Source organism: Myxocyprinus asiaticus, chromosome 25, assembly GCF_019703515.2.
Source record: "Myxocyprinus asiaticus isolate MX2 ecotype Aquarium Trade chromosome 25, UBuf_Myxa_2, whole genome shotgun sequence".
NCBI classification, from domain to species: domain Eukaryota; kingdom Metazoa; phylum Chordata; class Actinopteri; order Cypriniformes; family Catostomidae; genus Myxocyprinus; species Myxocyprinus asiaticus.
In genome coordinates, this window is record NC_059368.1 from 34,792,001 (window position 1) to 34,816,074 (window position 24,074).

Sequence of the window (24,074 nt, forward strand, 5' to 3'; positions counted from 1 at the left end):
TCATAAAGTATTTAGTTGCATTTGGCTTCATATTGCATTCTCTTTTTTTATACACTGCATATCGCGACCACTATTTTGACCTCATAATCTCACGTGCAGCCTTGACAAAGCTTTTTCTAAAAGTAAATCTCTCTTAGACGGTTCTGTCACGATTATTAAACAAAAAAAAAAAAAAAAAAAAAAAAAAAATATATATATATATATATATATATATATATATATATATATATATATATATATATATATATATATAAGAAATGTCTCAATTGCCCACCCTCTCTCTCTCTCCCGCCCCCTTTCTTCTTGTTTTCCTCTCCTCCGGTTTGTCTCACAACTCCCGTCTCGCTGTTGATCCTTCTGTAAAATGACCGCGCGCGCACATATGATCGTAAGGATGCATGTGGAGGATGGAGCTGAACTCGACGATATCATTCGGATGTAAATAGGTTAACCTCGTGGACAGATCAGATACAGAAATTTAGCATCCTGACCTTTCTGACGCTTTACTTATTGTTATTCTAAAAAGCAAACCATCATGGATCTGTCATTTATGGCTGCGCAGGTAGGATTTTTCACTCTTTTGTCTTGCTAGCAAAAAAAAAAAAAAAAAAAAAACAGTCGTAGGCTACATTAAACTTGGAACTTCAAATGGAACTCATAGTTGTGGGTTGGGGTTAGCATTTCGAAACTTGATGTTACATATCAGGATCTTGTATGGTTGGCAGCAAACGTAATTTCTTTGCAAAAATAATGTACTGTAGCCTATGCATATTTAATTTATAGACTGAGACCAGATTGCACATCTGAGATTTAAAATGCCATTTATACCTGGAAATAATTTAAAAACAAGACAAGTTATGATGTAAAATGAAGAAGAAACATGCAAGACTCTGTTCTACTCTATCTACTAATTAAACTCTACTTCTAGGTCACTGCATGTTAACTCCTTTGAACAAAAAGTCAGATTTGTTTTTTGTTTTTGTTTTTTTGCTTCCATTAAAACACACAAGATGCATTTTATGTCATTAACAAATCGTGCTGGATAATATGATCATCAGGTTTCGCGCAAACCTGTGGAGTATATGCCAGCCTTAGTGCATACGCATGTCATTAATGCAATACAGGGACATACGCAGTACTAAGAAATTCATCATTCCATTTTTCAACTCAACTTTTCAATCACACTGTTATGCTGATAATAACATATGAAAAGGATTTGCTACAAAAAAAAAAAAAAAAAAAAAAAAAACTATTACTGTAAATTAGAAAATAATAGCAAATACAATACATTTTCACTAGTGGCCTTATGTACAGACTACATAGGCTACAGACCATACTGTACATAAAAAAAGTAAAGCATTAAACCTCTTGCTCATTTTGTTTTTAATCTTCTTTCAGATGCCATAAAAAAAAAAAAAAAAAAAAAAAATACTGTATTACTTTAATAGTCATATGCCAACTTCTACAATATTATAGCCTACTACTTTAAGAACCACAGTGTCAGGCTATTGTCAATGTAGCTGTCAATCAATCGGCAAGCAAACTGTTTGTGTTCCCATTATTGTTAGGATTTTTATTCCAAAAGGAAAAACAGGTTGCAAGGCCAAGCAATACACTAAACTTGAACTGCAGTCGTTGTGTTCTTACCGTTCCACAGAGACCTGACAGAAGAAAGATAAATAAATAGAAAAGACAGACAGACGGACATATAGACAGACAGACAGATAGATAGACAGATAGATAGATAGATAGATAGATAGATAGATTTCCTCACGTTTCATTAACTTCTCAAGGCAATAGAATGACAGGTTTTCACACTACTGTAGTATCATTAGAGTTAGATAATACATATAATGTGTGTGTGTGTATATAAATATATATATGCACACAGTTGAAATCAGAAGTTTACATACACCTTAGCTACATACATTTAAACTCAGTTTTTCACAGTTCTTGACATTTAATCGTACAAAACATTCCGTCTTAGGTCAGTAAGGAACACTACTTTATTTTAAGAATGTGAAATGTCAGATTAATAGTAGAGAGAATGATTTATTTCAGCTTTTATTTCTTTGATCACATTCCCAGTGGGTTAGAAGTTTACATACACTTTGTTAGTATTTGGTAGCATTGCCTTTAAATTGTTTAACTTGGGTCAAACATTTTGTGTAGCCTTCCACAAGCTTCTCACAATAAGTTGCTGAAATTTTGGCCCATTCCTCCAGACAGAACAGGTGTAACTCAGTCAGGTGTGTAGGCCTCCTTGCTCGCACACACTTTTTCAGTTCTGCCCACAAATTTTCTATCGGATTGAGGTCAGGGCTTTATGATGGCCACTCCAATACCTTGAGTTTGTTGTCCTTAAGCCATTTTTCCACAACTTTGGAGGTACGCTTGGGGTCATTGTCCATTTGGAAGATCCATTTGTGACTGAGCTTTAACTTCCTGGCTGATGTCTTGAGGTGTTTCTTCATGATGTGAAGTGTACCAGTCCCTCCTGCAGCAAAGCACCCAAACAACATGATGCTGCCATCCCCATGCTTCACAGTTGGGATGGTGTTCTTCGGCTTGCAAGCCTCACCCTTTTTCCTCCAAACATAATGTTCATGATATTCATTATGGCCAAACAGTTCAATTTTTGTTTCATCAGATCAGAGGATATTTCTCCTAAAAGTAAGATCTTTGTCCCCATGTGCACTTGCAAACTGTCAGAATCCTTGCTGAGCAGCCTTTCAGGTTATGTCGATATAGGACTCGTTTTACTATAGATACTTGTCTACCTGTTTCCTCCAGCATCTTCACAAGGTCCTTTGCTGTTGTTCTGGGATTGATTTGCACTTTTTGCACCAAACTACATTCATCCCTTGGAGACAGAGTGCGTCTCCTTCCTGAGCAGTATGATGGCTGCGTGGTCCCATGGTGTTTATACTTGCGTACTGTTGTTTGTACAGATGAACGTTGTACCTTCAGGTATTTGGAAATTGCTCCCAAGGATGAACCAGATTTGTGGAGGTCCACAATTATTTTTCTGAGGTCTTGGCTGAGTTTGAAGGTAGGACTTAAAATACATCCACAGGTACAGGTCCAATTCAGTACACCTCCTATCAGAAGCTAATTGGCTAATTGTCTAGAGGCTTGTGTAACCAGTCCTACTCAACCCACTCCGAGCGGGAATTGAACCGGTGTCTCTGGCATGAGAGGCGGGCGCGCTACAAGGAGGCTAAAGGCTGCAGCCTCTAGCATCAGTCACTAGTGCGCCTCTTGAGGCCAGGGGAGTGAGGTTTACACACTGCACAGCTACCTACCAGCTGGCTACCGTTACACTTGACATAATTTTCTGGAATTTTCCAAGCTGCATAAAGGCAAAGTTAACTTAGTGTATGTAAACTTCTGACCCACTGGAATTGTGATATAGTCAATTAAAAGTGAAACAGTCTGTCTGTATACAGTTGTTGGAAAAATTACTTTTGTAATGCACAAAGTAGTTGTCCTAAACGACTTGCAGAGTAGTTTTGCTTAAAATTACATCAGAAAATTGCACTCACACCGTCATTGCAATTTTTGCAAAAGTAGGCAGCTAAGTGAAGTGAACAGCATCATTGAAACATCAGCCAGTGATAGAATTGAAAACCCTTTTCCCCCTCAGTTGTAATGCTGAATAAGCTATAGAAATGACTTTTAGGTGTGTATCACAGACTAGACCATGCTGTGTCTGCGGATTTGATCTGGGGCCAGACAGAAATAGGTTAAAGGGCATCAGGGAGAGATCTCACCATTTGTTTGTGTCTTCTCTCACTGTAATTTCCCTTGACAGCCAAGAGGCAGTCGCTGTATTATTAATGCCCGAGATTAACTTCAAGCCCTGCCAGTGCCCAAATTAGCCTGGCAGAACAGTGTTATTCCCTAAGAATAGACAATACCCTCATAAAGTCACTTCTGATAGGTAAAATGTTGGTTTGAATGATTTCCGATGCCAAATCTGATCTGTTTCAGCAAGGACCTCTCCAGTAACTGTACAGAGTGGATTGAGGTCTCAGTTTCAATGGGCTTGTGGCTCTAAATGGAGAGTATTTAGACTGGGACAAATCTAAGGCTAAATGATTTTACAGTTCAGTTTCATCCCTCATTTGTGCCTTTGAAGCAAATTAATCTTTGGCTTTATGTGTTTCGACAGGTGTTGAAAATGGCCACTGTTGGTGCAGTCTTTCACAATGGCCCTGATTGCCGGCTAAATTTCCGTTATTGCTCCAACTTCCCTAATTTATCTCGTGGCTCAGATAGTGTTGTGTCCTCTCGCTACCTTTAATTGAATTGCTCCATTTTGCTAAAATGGTGCAGAAAGGTGAATTTAATTTTTTTGTCAACAAGCTAACTTATGTTAATAGGAAGGCGGGAATGATTTTTTTCTCTGCATTATTTGTACAGTATTGGAATTAATAGGTGCACATCTTTAATAAGGAGTTAGGCACCTTTTTAATTCCAATTCTGTAAGAGAAAAAAAAAAATCATTCTTGCCTTCCTATTATGTAAACATTCATTAAGGTTCTCACAAATGGTTTACATTCATCTTTTGGGTCATTCTGTGTCAACTCAAGTAGAGGTTTGTTTTTATGTGACTAAATAAAGGTACAGTTCTGGTTTTAATGGTAACACTTTACAATAAGGTTCCATTTGTGAACTAACAATGAACAATACTTTTGCAGCATTTACTAATCTTAGTTATTGTTAATTTCAACATATAATACATTTTTAAAATCAAAAGTTAAATTTTTTGTCATTAGTTAATATACTATGAACTAACAATGAACAGTTGCATTTTTATTATCTAGCATTAACAAAAAATACACACACATTATATATATATATATATATATATATATATATATATATATATATATATATATATATATATATATATATATATATATAATTGTAGGGCCTTATAATGGAGTCTAAAATGATATTAATATATCTTTAATTTAAAGGGTTAGTTCATCCCAAAATCTAAATTCTCTCATGATTTACTTACCTTTAAGCCATCCCAGATGTGTATGACTTTCCTTCTTCAGCAGAAACAAATTGAAGATTTTTATGAGCCCATTTCAGCTCTGTAGGTCCTTATAATGCAAGTAAACAGGTGCCATCTAAGGCTGGGCGATATGTCTAAACAATTATATTTATATATTTTTCAGCCTATTGACAATATTCGATATATATCTTGATAATTATGTATTTGCTCTAAAATGGCTCAAAAGGTTGTTTTGTTTTTTATAAGAGGAACCATCATTTCATCCAAACAGCCATTGTAGCCAAGTAGATTAAATATTTTAAAGGCATTAAATAAAAATCTAATAATTAATTTTTCATTAAATAAACACAAGGGAGAATGAAATTCAATAATGTTCATTGATATGCACTTTATATTTATATTTCATATACAATGAAACATAGCAGCTTAATAAAAAAGCGTTATTTACCTTCAAATGTTTTTACTAATACATTTTGGTGAATGAACAAGGTGTGCAAAGCTACTTCACTGACTTATTTTGTAAACCCCAGTTAAACATTGCATAATACTAAATTATTACTTTAGGACACATCAGGTTTATTATTATAATAAAATGCTGAATTAGCATTATTATTCTGATTATTAGATTTGCGTTATACAAAAGTAATTTATTTCTGTCCTGTTTACTTCACCTGGGGCTTCTATTTTGACACTGAAAGTGCTGTCGTATTTACTTCAACTTCACAAGGAGCTTTAATTTCGACACAGAAAAGGTAATGTGTATTTGACAGTTTACAATGTTCCTCATTTCCTGAAATGCTGTAATCTTCTCTTTTTTTTATTATGTGCTGCGTTTGTAGATAATAACTTGTAACTAGGGCTGGGAATTTTTAACTAATTAATCGCACAGTTTTCTGTGTCACAGTCTGTCTCCCTCATTCTCTTCAAGGACTCTTATTTTGAAGTTTTACCCCGGACTTCATTTCCCAGAATTCTCTGCCTGATCACTTCCACCTGTTCCTTATTTTCCTCACCTGTATTCCATTCCTTCATTTAGTGCTTTGAGTATAAATACTCTCTAGTTTTGTTAATTCATTTGTCAGTCCTTGAAGTGTTACGTTGAGTTAGTGAAGTGTTATGTTGAGTTAGTGAAGTGTTATGTTAAGATTTAGTATTTGTTCTACTCCAACGATTGCTATTAAAGGATTTAAAGATTCCGCTCCTGCGTCTCCCCTCTTCCACTCCTAGACACCCAATGTTACATTCTGTAATTAATTGTGATTAATCACAATTAAATTATGGTACATGATACATTACAAAAAAATAAAAATAAATGAATCATCCTAAATATTTAATTTATACTTTGTCTTTAAAGAACTTGCAAGAAATTGGTTATTCATCTATTTTAAATAAAAATTTGTATGTTCAAATGTTCAGGTTTTTTTCTTTTTTGTGGATAGGTAATAAGACACAATTTTACAGGTATTAATCTTTGATACAAGTATACGTATACATGCCATAAAATCAATGGACATGCTGACAGCTTTTGGTTATTGTATTACAGTGAGATTGCTCCTCACTGTTAGGAAAGCATAATGCTGTTATTAAAAGTTGAGCAAAATCCTCTGGCATTTTGTGGAATTTGTTTAATAATAGGATCAAATGGGCAGCTTCAATTCATGTCGAGCTTTATTGGCAAGAGAAATGTAAGTGTACTGTGCACTGACAATGCATTATTCTTCATTCTCCGTACAGTTAATCTGCTCCCCTGTTTATTATGCCCGGGACAAGTGTAACTAAACATGCACTGCTCCACACAATTAGTTTTTGTGCTAGGATGTGCAGTTGTGTCGAGTGTGTACCTCCTAAAAATTTATATATGCCAATTAGCCACAGAAAGTGGGGAAAAACATTAGTAAAGTTTCACCCATTGTACAAAGGTGCCGCTGTTTGTTCCAGGCAGGCAGCATGACCCCACCCCCACCCTGTTCCAAACCATATGGAGCCAGTAAGGCTGAGTAGCCTGCCAGGAATAACCTGAGGCACCTGTCTGCCTTCTCGCAAGGGCTCAGGAAGGGGAAAAAACAGATACTGCATTAATTGCGTTAATTTTTTACGCATTGAACAAAAAATATTAATCGCAGAAAGTAACGTGTTAAATTTCCCAACACTACTTGTAACTGTTACTAATGTTTGGAATTGCACGAATGCTTGAACCTGCATTAATTTGATTTCACAATGCACGTGAACTGATCTGAGAGAGCTGCCATGCACATGCACACAGATCAGCGCATCATTGGTTTGTTCTGAATCACACACAGACCATGTTTATCTGTCTTTAAATCACAGCCTTTTGTGGATTAATAATCACATATGACCATTTTGTTTAATTGTGCAGCCCTGAAGGATCGTGAAATTAGTCTACTTTTGCGCTCTTTATAAAAACTTAATGGCCAAATGAAAGCACATTAAAATCATCACGATTTTCACGATATTGGTCAATTTTACATTACAAAATTATTTCGATTATATTGTTAATATTCAATATATCACCCAGCCCTAGTGCCATCAGGCTGCCTGCTGTTTGACAGTCCAAAAGGCATATTTAGGCAGCATAAAAGTAACTCACACGACTCCAGTCGACAAATGAATGTCTTCTGAACCAAATCGATACGTTTGTGTAAAAAATAAATAGATAATTAAAACTTTATTAACTTTTAAAAATCGCTTCCTGCCAACAGTTGACGCATCTTGTTACTGTCATGTGACGTAAGCACAATGGCGCGTTCACGTGAGAAGTCGGAAATGCACGCTTTGTTTACAACAGAGGAATGAACGTCATGTTAGAGTTAGGTCATTTCAAACAGCAATGCCGTGCAGGCTGGAAGCAACGATTTAAAGTTAAACACTTTTTAATTATCGATTTATTTTTTACACAAACCTGTCGATTTGCTTCGGAAGACATTAATTGATTGATTGGAGTCATGTGGATTACTTTTATGATGCCTAAATATGCCTTTTGGACTGTCAAACAGCCAGCAGCCTGATGGCACCCATTTACTTGCATGGTATGGACAAAGAGCTGAAATGGGCTTTTACAATTATTAATTTCGGTTCTGCTGAAGAAGGAAAGTCATACACATCTGGGATGGTTTAAAGGTAAGTAAATCATGAGAGAATTTTCTTTTTTGGGTAAACTAACCCTTAAAAGCAATTATAACTTTGGAAAAACAACACACACACAAAAGTGGGGTTTTTTTCCCCTCATTTTTGGACTCACCCCATTGGCATATAATGCAACAAGTGAAGCTGTAGCCAGTTGAATTTAGTAACAGACCTAACTATTGATGCCACCTTTCTAAGGTTATTTTTTAACTGTAGTTTTGCTCCAAAATCATACGTACAAATTGTAATTTTGTATGTAACAACATACTGGAGCTGCATTGGCAAAAACACTAAGACCATGACTCAGTGGTACACGTTCTAATACCATATTCTTGGTGGGAAATGTTTTCTGTATTCTGTATCATTGCAACGAAACAACATTCCTTTACCCAAGTTGTGCTCAACACTCTCTTTGTGTACAATCAGGAAGCTATACACCTTTTTGGCTGCTTGCAGATTTCAGATTTCTTTTCAAATTTCCAGGTATAGCCAGCTCTGGTTTAAATGTGATACTGTGGTCCTCTTGATGTTTGAGGGATGACTCTTAGATATATGTCTCCTGATGCTGCAATTTGGCACTGTTATGTTGTAGGATCTGCATAAGACAATACTTTTCCAAACCTTCTGTCTAGTCTCAAGTTCTGCTCTGCAACATTGTCTGTTTGTCCTTGAGATGTTAAAGTCATGGGGGTTTGAGGGTGGATGGACTGGAAGAAAGGGGGTGGGTGGTGGGGGGGGGGGGGTGTTAGAGGAGATTGGTTATCCAGCGGCCTTGAGCCTTGAAGATTGATGGTCGATTGAACTTGGTGAATTTAAAGTTTTCACAGGCCCAATAGAGCTCCTTTTTAATACATGTACTTGTATATGTAATATTACGCAATATGAAGGTCTCCACTTCAGAGCTCATCAGGGCTGGACCTGAGATAATGCACCCAAATCCATCAGAAGAGGCACCATCAGACAAACTAGTCTGTCTGTCTGAGCGATACTGTTTAAACTTCATGAAGGTTTTCTGTTTTTCGGCTCAGCGATTAATCAAAATAGAATCGAAAGTGTGATATGAACTAGTGCGATATCAAACTGCAAGGGCTGCAATTTAATTACATAAATAAATAACCTGCACAAACTGCTCGCTGCGCTTACTGTATGAGCACAGCTCGGTTCTCTGTAATGTTTTACACATACTCAATGCATGTGTGAGGCTCACCACACAATGTTTTCAGTGGTTTCAGAGCGGTCTGAGCATGCATGAGGCTCTTGATACTGTTTTCAGAGAAGTTTTGTGCTTGATAAATAAAACTTTCCTTTTGTGCTCAGAGTTAAAAGATGTGCGCTGAATTTGGTTTGGTGTACTGTTGTGCACTTATTAACTTATTATTGGGTTCTAAACATATAATGTTTAAAAGTGGGCTGAAACCCTATCACAAAGTGGACAAAAACACGTACACTTTGGATAGGTACAATAAAGGGCTGGGCGATATATCAAATATTCAAGATATAATCGTAATAATTTGCTGACTGATATTAAGAAATATTGTGAATATCGCAATGACTTTAATGTCCTTTTTATTTGGCCATTAAGTTTGATTAAGAATGCATCAGTAGACTAATTTCATGATCCTTCAGGGCTGCACAATTAATAAAAAAAAAAAAAAAATGGCAATGTGGTCATATGCAATGATAAAACTGCAAAAGACAGCGATAGATTAAAGACAGATAAACTGGGTCTGTGGGCACTTCTGAATAAACCGATTATGCGCTGTTCTATGCATGTTCGGTGCTCATGGGCTCGTGTTTTTAGTGGGTTTAGAGCAGTTCACATGCATTGTGAAAGGAAAGTACAGCATGTTCAAGTATATGCACAATTCCAAACATTAGTAACCACTACAAGTTATTATAGAAACCTACAAAGGCGGCACAGTATAACAGAAAAGGAGGAGATGACAGCGCTTCACCAGATACGGAACAATGTAAACTACACGCTTCAATTTCAGAGTCAAAATAAAAGCTCCAGGTGAAGGTGCAGTAAATAGGTCAGAAATATATTACTTTTAGATCAAATAAAGTGAATCCTCAAAATAATAATGATAATTAGGTATAATATTACAGTTATAAACTTGACTGGGTCCAACAGTAATAATTTAGTATTATGCAATATTCAACTGGCTTCCAAAATATAAATAGTTTTTGCACACCTTGTTCATTCACAAAAAAATAAATGCTTTAAAATGCTTTAATATACTATATATATCATTGTATATGGAATATAAATATAAAAGTGCATATCAAAGAAATGGTTAGATCTCATTATCCCTTGTGTTCATTAAGAGAAAAACAGTGGGGAAACATGCCTTTTTTATTTTTAAATAGATTTTTATTCAGTGCCTTTAAAATATTGAATCTAATTGTCCACAATGGCTGTTTGGATGAAATTATTGTTGCTCCGATAAAAAATAAATACAAAATAAAATAAAAAAAACACTTTTGAGCCATTTTAGATATAAATAGAAATATTGAATATCGTCATTAGGCTGACAAATATCAAGATATAATTGTTGTAGCCATATCACCCAGCCATAGTAGAATATGAATGCAAAATGAATCCCTCTGTGTTTTACTGTATTTTTTAGTTTTTATCTTTTTAATAGGACCTAAGTGTGAGCACAATCTCTTGAACAGTATTTCTGTTGGCAGTAGAGTATATTTTCCCATGACTTTTTGGACAAAATGAATCACTGAATTTTTATTATTTTCAATAAACATTTTGTGCAAATCATTCAGCTCTATGCAGGACCATTCGTTTTCTACCTTGAAAAAGTCTCTGGTTCTGTCAGCTCTGCAATGTTAGGAAGGAATTTTGTGTTGTAATTTACAATGCCCAAGAATCACTTGACCATCACCAACTATCTCGTAAAGTAATGCATGTATTATTTATAAATATTTCTAGCTTTTATTTTATTATATTTTAAAAGCAAATTCTGGCATTTTGATTGTCTTTGGATCTACGTCTTCTATGGTGACATGCCATCCATTCTTTGCAGCACCTCTTTTACTCTTTCATCATGGGCAAAGCAAGATTTAAGAGGTGGCTCATTCTTTTAGCTTAACAATTAATTCTATGTCCTGATAACTTTGTCTGTAAAGTTCTGTGCAGTTTGGCATTGGTGTGGCCATTTGATAAAAATAAAAAAAAAGAATAGTCAAACACAAACACTAGGTGCTGTACTCTTTCACATCATGTGATGTGCCCCATGATTGCATTTTCTCTTGCTCTAATATGTTGCTTTGTTTGGTTTCTTAATACAATTATGGATGCCATGACCAGAATTCTTAACACACTCTACCATGTCACTTTGACATGTTACATCCTGCGGCAAAGTGTGCACTTCTGTGGGATTTTCTACCCTCAGCATTGAGAGAGTGTGCTTGTTGCTTTGCCCACCATCAGCATCCTTTGTTTCCATCATTGTGAGTTGGGAAAATGCATCCGTTTGCTTGTGCACCCTTCATCTGCTTTTTAACCTCACCACATCCATACTGGCCTCTTTTATTTCCCCGCTGGCTGTCTAAACATAGATGGTTGCTTTTTTATTCTTTCACTCAATTTTTTTTTTGTGTGATGGCTTTGCCGAGAGTTAGTGTTGGGTCTAACTGTGGTGTCTCTGACAGTAGTGATGGCTAATGCATGCTTATAGTTTTGAGTAGTTTTTCTTTGGGACAACCTCAAGCAATACTCCATTCCCTATCTGTCACTCACTCAACGTTGTGTCGATGTAGTGACACTAGGGGTCACTCTTGGGAGCCTGAGACACCTCTGGTCTTTGTAAAAGGCCAATGAAAATTGGCGAGTGGTATTTGCATGCCACTCCCCCGGACATACGGGTATAAAAGGAGCTGGTATGCAACCACTCATTCAGATTTTCTCTTCGGAGCCGAACGGTCATGCTCACTGAGCTGAATTCCCATGACTGTTCATTCACCTCTGCTGGATCTGATGGCGCATTTCAGCGGCTTCTCCCTCCTCTGCACTGGTGCACTGCAGAGAATGCCCCTGGGCGCTTCGGCAGAAATAAGAGTATATTTCTCTAAAAGAGCGGCACACATGGAACGTCTTTTTAAAGACGTGTCTTTTTAAAGATGCCTTTGTGTGTTATTCCTGGTTGCGCTCATTATCTCTCACCTTCTGACGGTCACGATCACTGTCTTTCATGTCTGGGCACTGCTCACGTGGAGATAGCGTTCGTGGATGGGTCATGTACTCATTGCAAGAACATGTCCATGGCAACGATGCGGTCGCGGCTTACCTTCATATGAAAGCAAGTCACCCCAGAGGCTCCCCGCCTCGGTCCTTCTACCTACGGGTATGAGGCCAGCGCAGCTAGCACTGGGGGCGATTTGGGGACCCCAATGGGACCGCCTCCGCCGGGTATCCCCCCGCAGACCTCCCATTCTCCAGCACACTCGTCTGCCCTGATCGGGCTTCCGGATGAGTCCCCCGGCTAGTCTCATGGCGAGTTTGACCTCTTATTCGGAGCCTGTGAAAGTGATGAGCTCTTGAGAGCAGCATCGGAGAGCGGGCTCATCCAGTTGGACGCGGTAGCCTCAGCTGGGCTCCTCCCTTCGGGTGCAGTCGCCCAGTCACAGGCTGACGCAGAGATGACAACATGCTTTCCCAGGCAGCCACGAGCATCGGGCTAGAGTGAAACCCTCCACTCTCCCCTGAACCCTCGCGGCTCGATGATTGGTTCCTGGGCTCACGGCACTGCTCAAGCCACGCCCCCCCCCGTTCCTTTCTTCCCGGAAGTGCATGAAGAGCTGACAAGGTCGTGGGAGGCACTTTTTACTACCGGGTCCCGATCTTTCAGCTTCCCTGCCCTCACTACCCTCGATGGTGGGGCGGCCAAGGGCTATTCGGCAATCCCCCCGGTGGATAAAGGCGCTCGCGGTGCACCTATGCCCGCAGAGTGCTGCCACCTGGCATGAGTGCCCAAAGCTCCCATCCAAGGTCTGTAGGTTTACGTCGTCTCTGATGGCCAAGGCCTACGGTGCTGCTGGACAAGCCGCCTCCACCCTGCACGCCATGGCTCTCCTGCAAGTCTGCCAAGGCGCTAAAGGAACTGCACGAGGGTAGTTCCGCCCCAGGCTTTCTCTGTCTGCGGCAAGGAGTTCAGAGTGATCAGTCACATGGAATTTTCGGATCAGGTGATTAGCTCGAAAACATCCTGGTTACTTTCGTAACCTCCGTTCCCTGATGGAGGGAACGAGACGTTGTGTTGATGTAGTGACACTAGGGGTCACTCTTGGGAGCCCCAAACACCTCTGATCTTTGCAAAAAGGCCAATGGGAATTGGTGAGTGGAATTTGCATGCCACTCCCCCAGACATACGGGTATAAAAGGAGCTGGTATGCAACCACTCATTCAGGTTTTGTGCTGAGGAGCCGAGACAAGGTCCCGGCCATTTCAGCAGGTAGTTCAGTGTTGTGGCAAGAGGGACACAACATCTCGTTCCCTCCATCAGGGAACGGAGGTTATGAAAGTAACCAGGACGTTTCCTATCTGTCACTCACTCGACGTTGTGTCGATGTAGTGACACTAGGGGTCCCTATACAAAATGCCACAACTAGCCGAACTGTTATGTGGACTGGCAGTGCGAGACGGGCAGACCGCTGTGTGCCTTGTAGCCAGGGCAACAGGCCATCACGTAATCACCCCCAACGTTCTTATGGGCATCGAACGGTCCTTCAGGAACAAGTCGACTGCCCAAAAAATAGGGACAGGCTAGCCCAGCCATGGCCTCTTTTCCTCTCTTTTCTCCCCAAAAAAAGAGTGGAATTTGTTAACCGACTGGGGGCCCATAAATGTCTACGTCGGGGGAGTGTCACTCCCAAGGGGAAGACACCACGGAGACCACACCCTGCCCGGGGGGGGGGGGGATATTTTGAGTGGAATTACATCACATGGTCTTACCGAGTCTTGTCGGAAGTATGTCATGTGGAGAAGTCCCATGGTAGGTCCTACCTAGAGGGGAGGAACTCTACAAACATGGTGGGGAGGAACCTCTGCCAAAGGAAGACGCGGTTTACCAACAGGGAAATGATTTAGTGGCAAATGTAAATCACATGGGGTCACCTATGGGGAACCAGCATATGTGGAGCACCTACCCCAGTACAGGGCTTAGTTAGCACATGTACTGGGCCGGCAGTGTGCCGGCAGTCTCCGCAAACTCGTCTGTCACAGGGCTAAGGAGGAAAGTCATCAAGGGATCACAACTTGTGAACACTACTGGGAGTCAACAGCATACGTCTTCACCTCAAGGGAGGGAAAGGCGTTATGAGCAAGTGGTACACCTGGCCAGCTGTCCCGGAACTTACCTGTTCATACCTGACAAAACACGGGATGAAACCGGCTCAACCCGGAGATTGTAGAACCTCGCAAAGTTGTTGGGTGTTGCCCAGCCCGCTGCTCTGCAGATGTCTGCTAGAGAGGTGCCATTGGTCAGGGCCCAGGAGGCCGCCACACCCCTGGTAGAATGGGCTCGTAGCCCCACGGGGGACGGCACATGCTGAGTGTGATATGCCATCACGATGGCATCGATGACCCAATGGGTGATACTCTGTTTGGAGACAGTGCTTCCTTTCCGCTGTCCGCCAAAGCAGACAAAGAGCTGCTCGGAGTTTCTAAAGCTCTGCGTGCGATCCAAATAGATGCGTAAAGCGCACACCAGACACAGCAACACAATGGCTGGGTCTGCCTCCTCCTGGGGCAGCGCTTACAGGTTCACCACCTGATCCCTAAATGGGGTCATGGGAACCTTGGGCACATAGCCCGGTCGGGGTCTTAGGATCACGTGAGAGTAGCCCGGGCTGAACTCCAGGCACGTTTTGGTGACAGAGAACACCTGCAGGTCCCCTACCCTCTTGATGGAAGTGAGCGCAGTCATGAGGGCAGTCTTCAGAGAGAGTGCCTTTAGCTCAGATGACACCAACAGCTCGAAGGGAGCTCCCCGTAGTCCCCGAAGGACTACAGAGAGATCCCATGAGGGAATGAGGCACGGTCTGGGGGGGTTCAACCTCCTAGCGCCTCTCAAGAACCTGATGATCAAGTCGTGCTTCCCCAAATACTTACCATCCACTGCATAGTGATGTGCCAAAATGGTGGCTACATACACCTTTAACGGATGCCTGGTGAACTGAATCGCACAGCGGTTCTTCTCGTTCCTGGGTCGCCCGTCTCAGGGACGCTTCGAAGCCATTCTTGGGTTCTTGGTGGCCGGCCGTGAGACGGGTGGCATCTGCTTCCTGCGGTAGGCTCCACGCCGGGGCCGGGCCGTGGGGGCGGGCTGCGGCAGAGCCGGTACTGTTGCTGCAGGAGGTCGCCCTTTGCAACGAGCAGACGGGGTGCGGGGTCTTGAGCCGCGCTGATGCAGGATATGTTGAATGGCCTCCATCTGCTGCTTCACCGCCGAGAACTGCTGGGCAAAGTCCTCGAAGGTGTCGCTGAACAGGCCAATCTGGGAGATGGGGGCATCAAGGAACCGTGCCTTTTCAGCCGCTCTCATCTTGACCAGGTTGATACAAAGGTGGTCCTGGACCACCAGGGTGGACATCGCCTGCCCGAGAGACTGCGCCGTGACCTTCGTCGCCCGGAGAGTAAGGTTGGTCGCCGAGCGCATTTCCTGTATCAATCCCCGGTCAGAACTACCCTCATGCAGTTCTTTCAGTGCCTTGGCTTGGTGTACCTGCAGGAGAGCCATGGCATGCAGGGCGGAGACGGCTTGTCCAGTGGCGCCATAGGCCTTAGCCGTCAGAGATGAAGTGAACCTACAAGCCCTGGACGGGAGCTTCGGGCGCCCGCGCCAGGTGGTAGAACTCTGGTGGTAGCGAGTGTCTTATCCACATGGGGGATCCTCGAATAGCCCCTGGCCGCCCCACCATCGAGGGTAGTGAGGGCGGGGGAGCTGAGAGATCGGAATCGGGTCGTGAAAGGTGCCCTCCACAATCTTGTCAGCATCACGTGCACCTCCGGGAAGAAAGGAACTGGGGCTGGGCACAGCCGTGAGCGGCGCTCCGAGCTGAGGAACCAATCGTCGAGCCGCGAGGGTTCAGGGGAGAGTGGAGGGTTCCACTCTAACCTGACACTCGCGGCTGCCTGGGCAAGCATGTCAGCCAGCTCCACGTCGGTCTGCGACTGGGCGACCATACCCAAGGGAGGAAGCCTAGCCGAAGCCTCCGCGTCAGACTGAACGAGCCCACTCTCCGATGCTGCGCTTGAGAGCTCATCATCTTCCCGGGCTCCGAATAAGAGGTTGAACTCGCCCTGAGATGAGCCGGCGGTCTCATCTGAGAGCCCGACCGGGGTAAGCGAGCGTGCTGAGGAATGGGAGGTCCGTGGGGGGATACCCGTTGGAGGTGCTCCATTGAGGTCCCCAAATCGCCCCCAGTGCTGACCGCCACGGCCTCATACCTCTAGGTAGAAGGACCGAGGTGGGGAGCCGCTGGGGTGGCTTACTTTCTCATGAAGGCAAGCCGCGACCGCAATGTTGCCATGGTCATGTTCTCGCAGTGAGGACAAGACCCATCTACGAACACAGCAATCGTGGACGTCAGAAGACAAGAGATAACATCCGCAACCAGGAATAACACACAAACAGAAAGGCATCTTTAAAAAGATGTTCCGTGTGTGCCGCTCTTTTAGAAGAAAATATACTCTTTTAGAATATACTCTTTTTGTTTTAGTTATTTCTGCTGAAGCGCCCAGGGGCGTTCTCTGCACTGCACCAGTGCAGAGGGGGAGAAGCCGCTGAAATGCGCCATAGAATCCAGCAGAGGAGGTGAATGAGAATCATGGAGAATTCAGCTCAATGAATAGAACTGCTTGGCTCCGAAGAGAAAATCTGAATGAGTGGTTGCATACCAGCTCCTTTTATACCCGTATGTCCAGGGGAGTGGCATGCAAATTCCACTCGCCAATTCCCATTGGCCTTTTTTCAAAGATCAGAGGTGTTTGGGGCTCCCAAGAGTGACCCCTAGTGTCACTACCTCGACACAACGTCGAGTGAGTGACAGTTAGGGAACAAATAGTTTCCATTAGGGATGTGCCTGAAGCCGAATACCTTATTCGGAAAGGAATGTATAATGACTTCAAAACAAATAAGGAATTCATCCGAATAAAATAAAAAATATTTGTTTGACTGATTATCCATGAAGTACAAGGATAAAGTGACATTTTAAATAAATATATCCAAAATTACAACAAATGTATGAGTGTGTGAAGCCAATATTACTAAGGTGTAAACCTTATGAAAGAAAATGTGCACAGTGTGATTTTAAATTGGATTGCCACGGTCTCAACTCCGCTTGCGATCTCCGAATATTGTGCGTGTCTGGAGCTTGTCAAGAGTAACATCAACTTAAGATACTACATAATTAATATTTTCCACTTCTAGAAATGTCTATGTTAATGTATCACACAAATACTACATCATTTACATTTTCCACTTCCTGAAATGTCTATGTTAATGTATCACACGATTCACACATAATGATTGCCATGTATTCATTTATAAACCAACCACATGTTAAATTCCTAACCGAAGTGATGATTTCACAGTGGAGCTCGTCTGTCCTTCTCTTAAAGTTCACCACATTTATATCCACATTGGTGATTAAGGTTAACTGGTTAAGCCTTTTTTTTAAGTCAAATTGCTCCATTAAGGTTTAAATGCTCAACAAAGTGTACATCTATTCAGAATATTCCTGCTGAAGTGATACAAAGAAATTGAAACATGCTTGTTTTTTGTTTTGTTTTTAAACTGTACTACATTGGAGAATGCTAAGTGTCCTTGAGCTCTGGAAAGGCCCTATATAAATGTATTATTATTATTATTATTATTATTACTATTATTATTATTATTATTATTATCCCACTATTCTCTTCTAGAAATACTGTATATAGAGACTCGCTCTTGCCATTTCTCTAATTCTGCACATGTAATTTAACTAAATGATGATGTCCTTCACATTATGTTAAAATACGTGTGCACAAATCAGCCTCGAGTATATAGTAAAAATTCCTGATAGACTTACAAGACTTTCACCTGTTTGTTGGGTATATTGATTTATTTTCATTAATTTATTTTATGTTTGTATTTGTATTAAATATTCACTGCAAAATGTGTGCTTGACATTTAACAATTACTTGACACCTCGTGCCTCCAGAATTATGTTGTTACACATGCACCTACATAAACTTAAATTCTGTTTCAGCAGGAGAAACCACAGTTAGCAGCATATTACACAGTTAATGAAGCGTACATATTCAGCTTCATCTGGTAAAAAACAAAAGAATAATATAATTTAAAAAATAGCATATTATTATTGTTAATAATAATAATAATAATTATTATTATTATTATAGGCCATAATTTTGAATAGGCTTATGCAAGGCATAGTTTATTTATAGAACCTATAAATTTAAAAGAGCAACATCAGAAGCAGTAGGTTGACTTTTCTTTCACTAAAATCTGTCTGCACTTAAAGGGAAAGTAAATTGAAGCCGATGCAAACATGTCTGATAGTAGATGCCGCTTCTTAGTGAGTCTGCATAATGTGGCCAATTCTAGGGAAACGGAAGTATTAGAAACAACATGCCGACCTCCTGTATGATCATGCTGCACATGCATCTGGGGCTGCATGTGCCAGCCAAGCAACTGTCATTGAGATGAATGGGATTTCTAACAGCTTTCTCCAGATATATTATATCTCCTTGGTAGCTGCCATAGAAACAGTCGTAGAAGTAATCAGTGTTGTGTTGGGTTAATATAATTGGGTTGATTAACAATTATTGATTAATCAAATTTTAATAATCACAGTAATCACATTAAGTTACTTTCTAAAACACATTTCACAGAAAATCTTGTGTTTTTGTGCTCAACAAATTCAGAATAATGTCTATATTTCTCCTTGTTCATTGACTTGTTAGGGGGCATACACCCTTCAGTTGTCCCAGAAATGCAAACAGATGTACATATTAGTGTAATTCATGTTTCAAATGTATTCTACATAAATAATATTATTTTGGAAATATGTGTACCCGAGAACTGTACTTAAAAGTAATTAACTTAAAGAAAAGTCAGAAACTGTAATCTGATTACAAGAATTAGAAATGTAGTGTCCCACACTAGATTAGATTACATTACATTAGACTACATTAGATTATAGTAATTAATTTCTTTGGAATTAGATTACACCCAACACTCGTAGTAATCCCTTAATTAAGGTTAATTCAGGTTATTACACAAATTCAGCAGTGACACTAAAAAAAACATATATTGTGAGTCAAAACAAGTTCACAAACAGATTGCTGACAGGGTAGTTCACGTCCCATTTTAGACATCTGAACAAATGCCACATCACCGATCTCAAACCTCCTCCGAGACCCCTGTGTCATTCCATGCTTCCGCCTGCTTGCTGAGGACAGGAATGCCTGGATGGGTAAATGTGTGCCCATAAGGACAGTGCTTGCAGTGGGGAGGGGGGGACTGGAAGCTTGTTCAGCACTGCTGTGAATGTAAATGGCACTTCAGTGTGGATAATGTCGTGGAGTTCACTGCACACTGATTCACTGGCTTTAGCCAGAGGATTCCTTCTCTCAGAGGCACAAGCTGATGGCTCACATAAGGTACTTTTCTCTCAGCTGCCTCTCTTGTGTTTCATAAGCAGTTTTCTGACATGGGATGATACTCTTATGTAAGCCTTCACGCTTATGAATGCATTTCATAGAAGCTCAGATGGAGAAATCTGATGTATGTAACAGGATGTCTGCTGGATGCACAATAATGTATGGAGGTCAAAAAGTAAAAATTTTAACTAAAAATTGGTTATACTGTTACATTTACCATGCTTCTTTTTGTGAATCAGAAACTGAACAAGTTTTTTTTCATGTGTCATACAGGAATGGTTTCATTGTGACATCTGTGCAAGGAACTTTGTTGATGAAAGCTTCTAGCAGGACAGTATCACAAAGTACGGAGGTATTAAAGGGATAGTTCAGCCAAAAATGAAAATTCTGGTAACACTTTACAATAAAGTGCCACTTGTTAACATTAAGTTAACATGAACAAACAATGAACAACACTTTTACAGCATTTATTAATGTTTGTTAATGTTAATTACGACATTAACTAATACATTTTTAAAATCTAAAGTTGTATTTGTTAACATTAGTTAATGCAATATGAACTAACATTAACTAAAAATGAACAATTGTAATTTTATTAGCTAACAGTAACAAAGCCTAATAAATGCTGCAATACATATGTTGTTCATTGTTAGTTAATGATACATAATGCATTAACTAATGTTAACAAATGGCACTTTATTATAAAGTGTTGCCAAAATTCTGTCATTATTTACTCACCGTCATATTGTTCCAAACCCAGATGGCTTTATTTCTTCTGTGGAACACAAAAGGAGATGTTAGGCAAATTGTCCGAGCTCATCTCTTCTGTTCATTGATTGCAGATGGGGACCAAGGGCTGTCAAGCTCCTAAATGGACAAAAAATTATAAAATCCCATAGGGTTCGTACACTGTATTCCAAGTCTTTTGAGGCCGTATTTTGTAATAGCTTTGTGTGAGATGTAAAAGCATTTGTCACTGAAAATCTTACCTTGAAAATTTTAGTTGACTTTATTGGTCACTATTTGTCCCAGGACACCAGGTCCTGCTCCCGACTACTGTATGCATCTGCAATATCAAAACATGACCATGACTATTATATTATGGAACATGACTGTGATAACAGTCTGTCAGTTCATTGGAAAGTGAAAATAAGCTGTTGTTCTTTTTCATATGCACATTGCTTGCACAAATGTTTTGCACAGTGTTTGGCAGCCAATTTTGGAACAACGTTTTACACAATGATGTTCATTAAAAACAACAATTTCTGTATTAGACTGGCAGTGTGATGTATGCAGTGATTCGCTCTGTTCATTATCTGTTACTCATTGATGTATTTTGTTCAGTATTGATAATTTGCAAATCTGTTCCACACAGCCCTTGTTAGTTTGTAAATTCCAAATAACTAAAGCATTTTTCAAAGAGAAAATGAATTCAGTTACATTTAAAACAGCCTTAACATGGTCAAACTTGAAATCAATTGGGAATATTTAAATGAATAAATGTGTGACATTCATCGATGTGTTTTATTAACTTTTATTCTGTTCAATTTTCCACTGATATAAATACATTTATTCATATTTTTTAGTAAATATAAAATATTTTCCACCACCCTGACAGCATATCACAGTGAACTAATAAACAATGACTAATTAAATGTTATTTTGTGAGCCTCACCATTATAAGACAAAAAAAAAAAAAAAAAAAAAAATATATATATATATATATATATATATATATATATATATATATATATATATATATAAATAAAGTTAAAACAAATATGATAATCAAAATAGTGTAGATCACAACCTCTGTAACACTGTAAATAACTGTTACCTAAGGAGCTATTTCTAACTGATCTAACCCATAACATTAGTTTCGCTTAGGGGTGCACTGATAAAAATAATTCTCTACTGATCCGATTCCAATACCTGAAATCTCAGTATCGGCCTATACCGATCCGACAGAGTGTTTCTTAATTAGTGTAGAAAATCTTTACCTTACTGTGTAAAACTGATTGGGGGACTCTTTTATATGAAAAGAAACACAAACCTCTAACTACACATCATTTCAGTATAAAATGTGAAGCCTATTAAGATAAACTTAACTGTTAACTACTCTACTGGACAATGCAGCAGCTAAATTAAGTAATTTATGTGAAAGTATTCAGTAGAAAAGAAGCCAGTTCTCTTTGCACTCTTTCTAACATGTATCTGGACTTAAAAGGATTCAAATGTATTTTTTTCTTCACTTTAGTTGTAATAGGAAATAAGTCAAATTTTCATTAACATTATTATTTTTTTTTTTTTTTTTAACCCAGGAAACTTAAATATTCTTGTTGTTTGTTTTTTTTTTTTTAACTTATAATAAATATAATTTATGCACACAATGCACTAATAAAAAAGAAATATTTACCTACACACACACACACACACACACACACACACATATATATATATATATATATATATATATATATATATATATATATATATATATATATAAAATAAAATAAAATAAAAATTGTAAATGAATAGGGCAAAAACTACATCTTATATTCACCCACATGAATATTATCTATTATTTTCCAGTCAAATGTATTATTATAACATGATACTGAATTCTTCTTATTATTATTTTGAGTATTTGTTTTATACAAAAGTAAAATATTTCTGTCAAATTTCCTTCACCATTACCTGGAGCTTTTATTTTGATGGAGCAATGACAGTGCACTGCAGTGTCAAACTGTTTTTGACTTGTTACAATGACCATGTTTACATGCACTTAAGAAAATGTTTTATTCCAGGGTTTTTGCAGAAATCGGCGTTCTGTAAAGACATGTAAATGAGAATGCTGATTTCCTTATGCCGTTTAAGGTATTACGAGAAGGCAATTTAACACACCTAGGTTTCTCCCGATGAACGCGGCTTATTGTGGTCATGTAAACGCATAAGTACGCATTCTGTCTGGCTTTTGAGGAGAGCGCATGTGTGCAAACAGACCGGATAACAAACTTCATGGGATGAAGTCGACACAGTGGAAAGAATTAAACATTTCTGGAAGTACAGTGGGAAAATCACATAACTTATGCCCATTTATACACACCAATGTAAAATACAGACTGTCCCTCAGGTTTGTGTATATGCGCTTGTACATTGGGAGAATCCTGGAGTTTTACATAATAGGGAAACCCCACTACTGAAGCGCATTTCTGCAGCAGGTTGCGATAGAAAGTGAAGGAAACAAACACAGCAACAATTCTGGAATATCTGGAAATAAAGCGATGAAACAAAGAATGAAATTGCGAAGTCTTCCTCGGATGCCACGTTTGTTATGCGTCACGGGGAAATTACATTGCTGTGGAGAAAGCTGCTTACTGACCAAGCCGCATGTGTACGGGAGTAAAGAGAAAGCCGCGAACACAGCTCATGTAAACCCATACACCGATTTCGAGCCTTAAGCAGCTTTCTCATAATAAACGGCTTTCTGGTGTCCATATAAATGTAGTCAATGTTCCTTATTAAAAGTCTGGTGAAACGCTGTTACCTCCTACATTTTTATGATACTGTGTCACGTTTCAGATTTGTACAATGACTTTAAGCGGCATCAGATGTTTGGAATTGTGCGATTGGGTGCTCCTGCAGCACTTTGCCTTCACAATGCATGTGAACCACAGCATATCTTTGTGTGAACACAGAAAAAGCATCACCCGTCACCCCTTAAACATATTGCTCAGCTTTCCGACCTGCTCCCCCACACACGCAATTGCGTGGTGGTTAACATCACTACTGATGTCTTTCTATAAAGTAGCATTCCAAAGTTTTCTCTAGTGCTGCACAAAACTTTTTTGTCTACCCAGCTTCTGTCATTTCTTGTCTTCTTGTAGTGTGTAACAGAAAGTTGTGGCAACTGCCTTTATCTCTTTGCAGCATAGGAGCTATCAGACTCCTGTGTAGACACCAAACCGAAAAGGTTTAATTTCATCGCAGAAACTCATTAGTCAGCATCAATGCCTGGCTTTCATGGCAGAATTAAATGACTAGTGTTATTTGGCCTTTGTTTCTTGATCTAATTTAAATTTATTAATTACTCAGAACAAAAAATGCATTTTGTTCATTCCTCAAATATTATAAGGGATTCTTATTTCCCCCATTTAGAGTGCCAAGTGCTTCCATGGATATTCTGTCTGGGTTTAATAATGTTATTTTGTCCACTTTTAA

At 39.6% G+C, this 24,074-nt stretch overlaps 1 protein-coding gene across 1 annotated transcript in view; it reads left to right on the plus strand.

Moving 5' to 3' along the window:
- Positions 1–313: 313 nt before the first annotated feature.
- Positions 314–24,074, plus strand: part of LOC127416265 (uncharacterized protein C14orf132-like) — a 53,710-nt gene continuing 29,949 nt past the window's right edge. Inside the window, exon 1 of the mRNA XM_051655516.1 lies at positions 314–562. Within this exon, the coding sequence (XP_051511476.1) occupies positions 536–562 (27 nt within the window). The 5' untranslated portion in view covers positions 314–535. The remainder of the gene's footprint in view (positions 563–24,074) is intronic.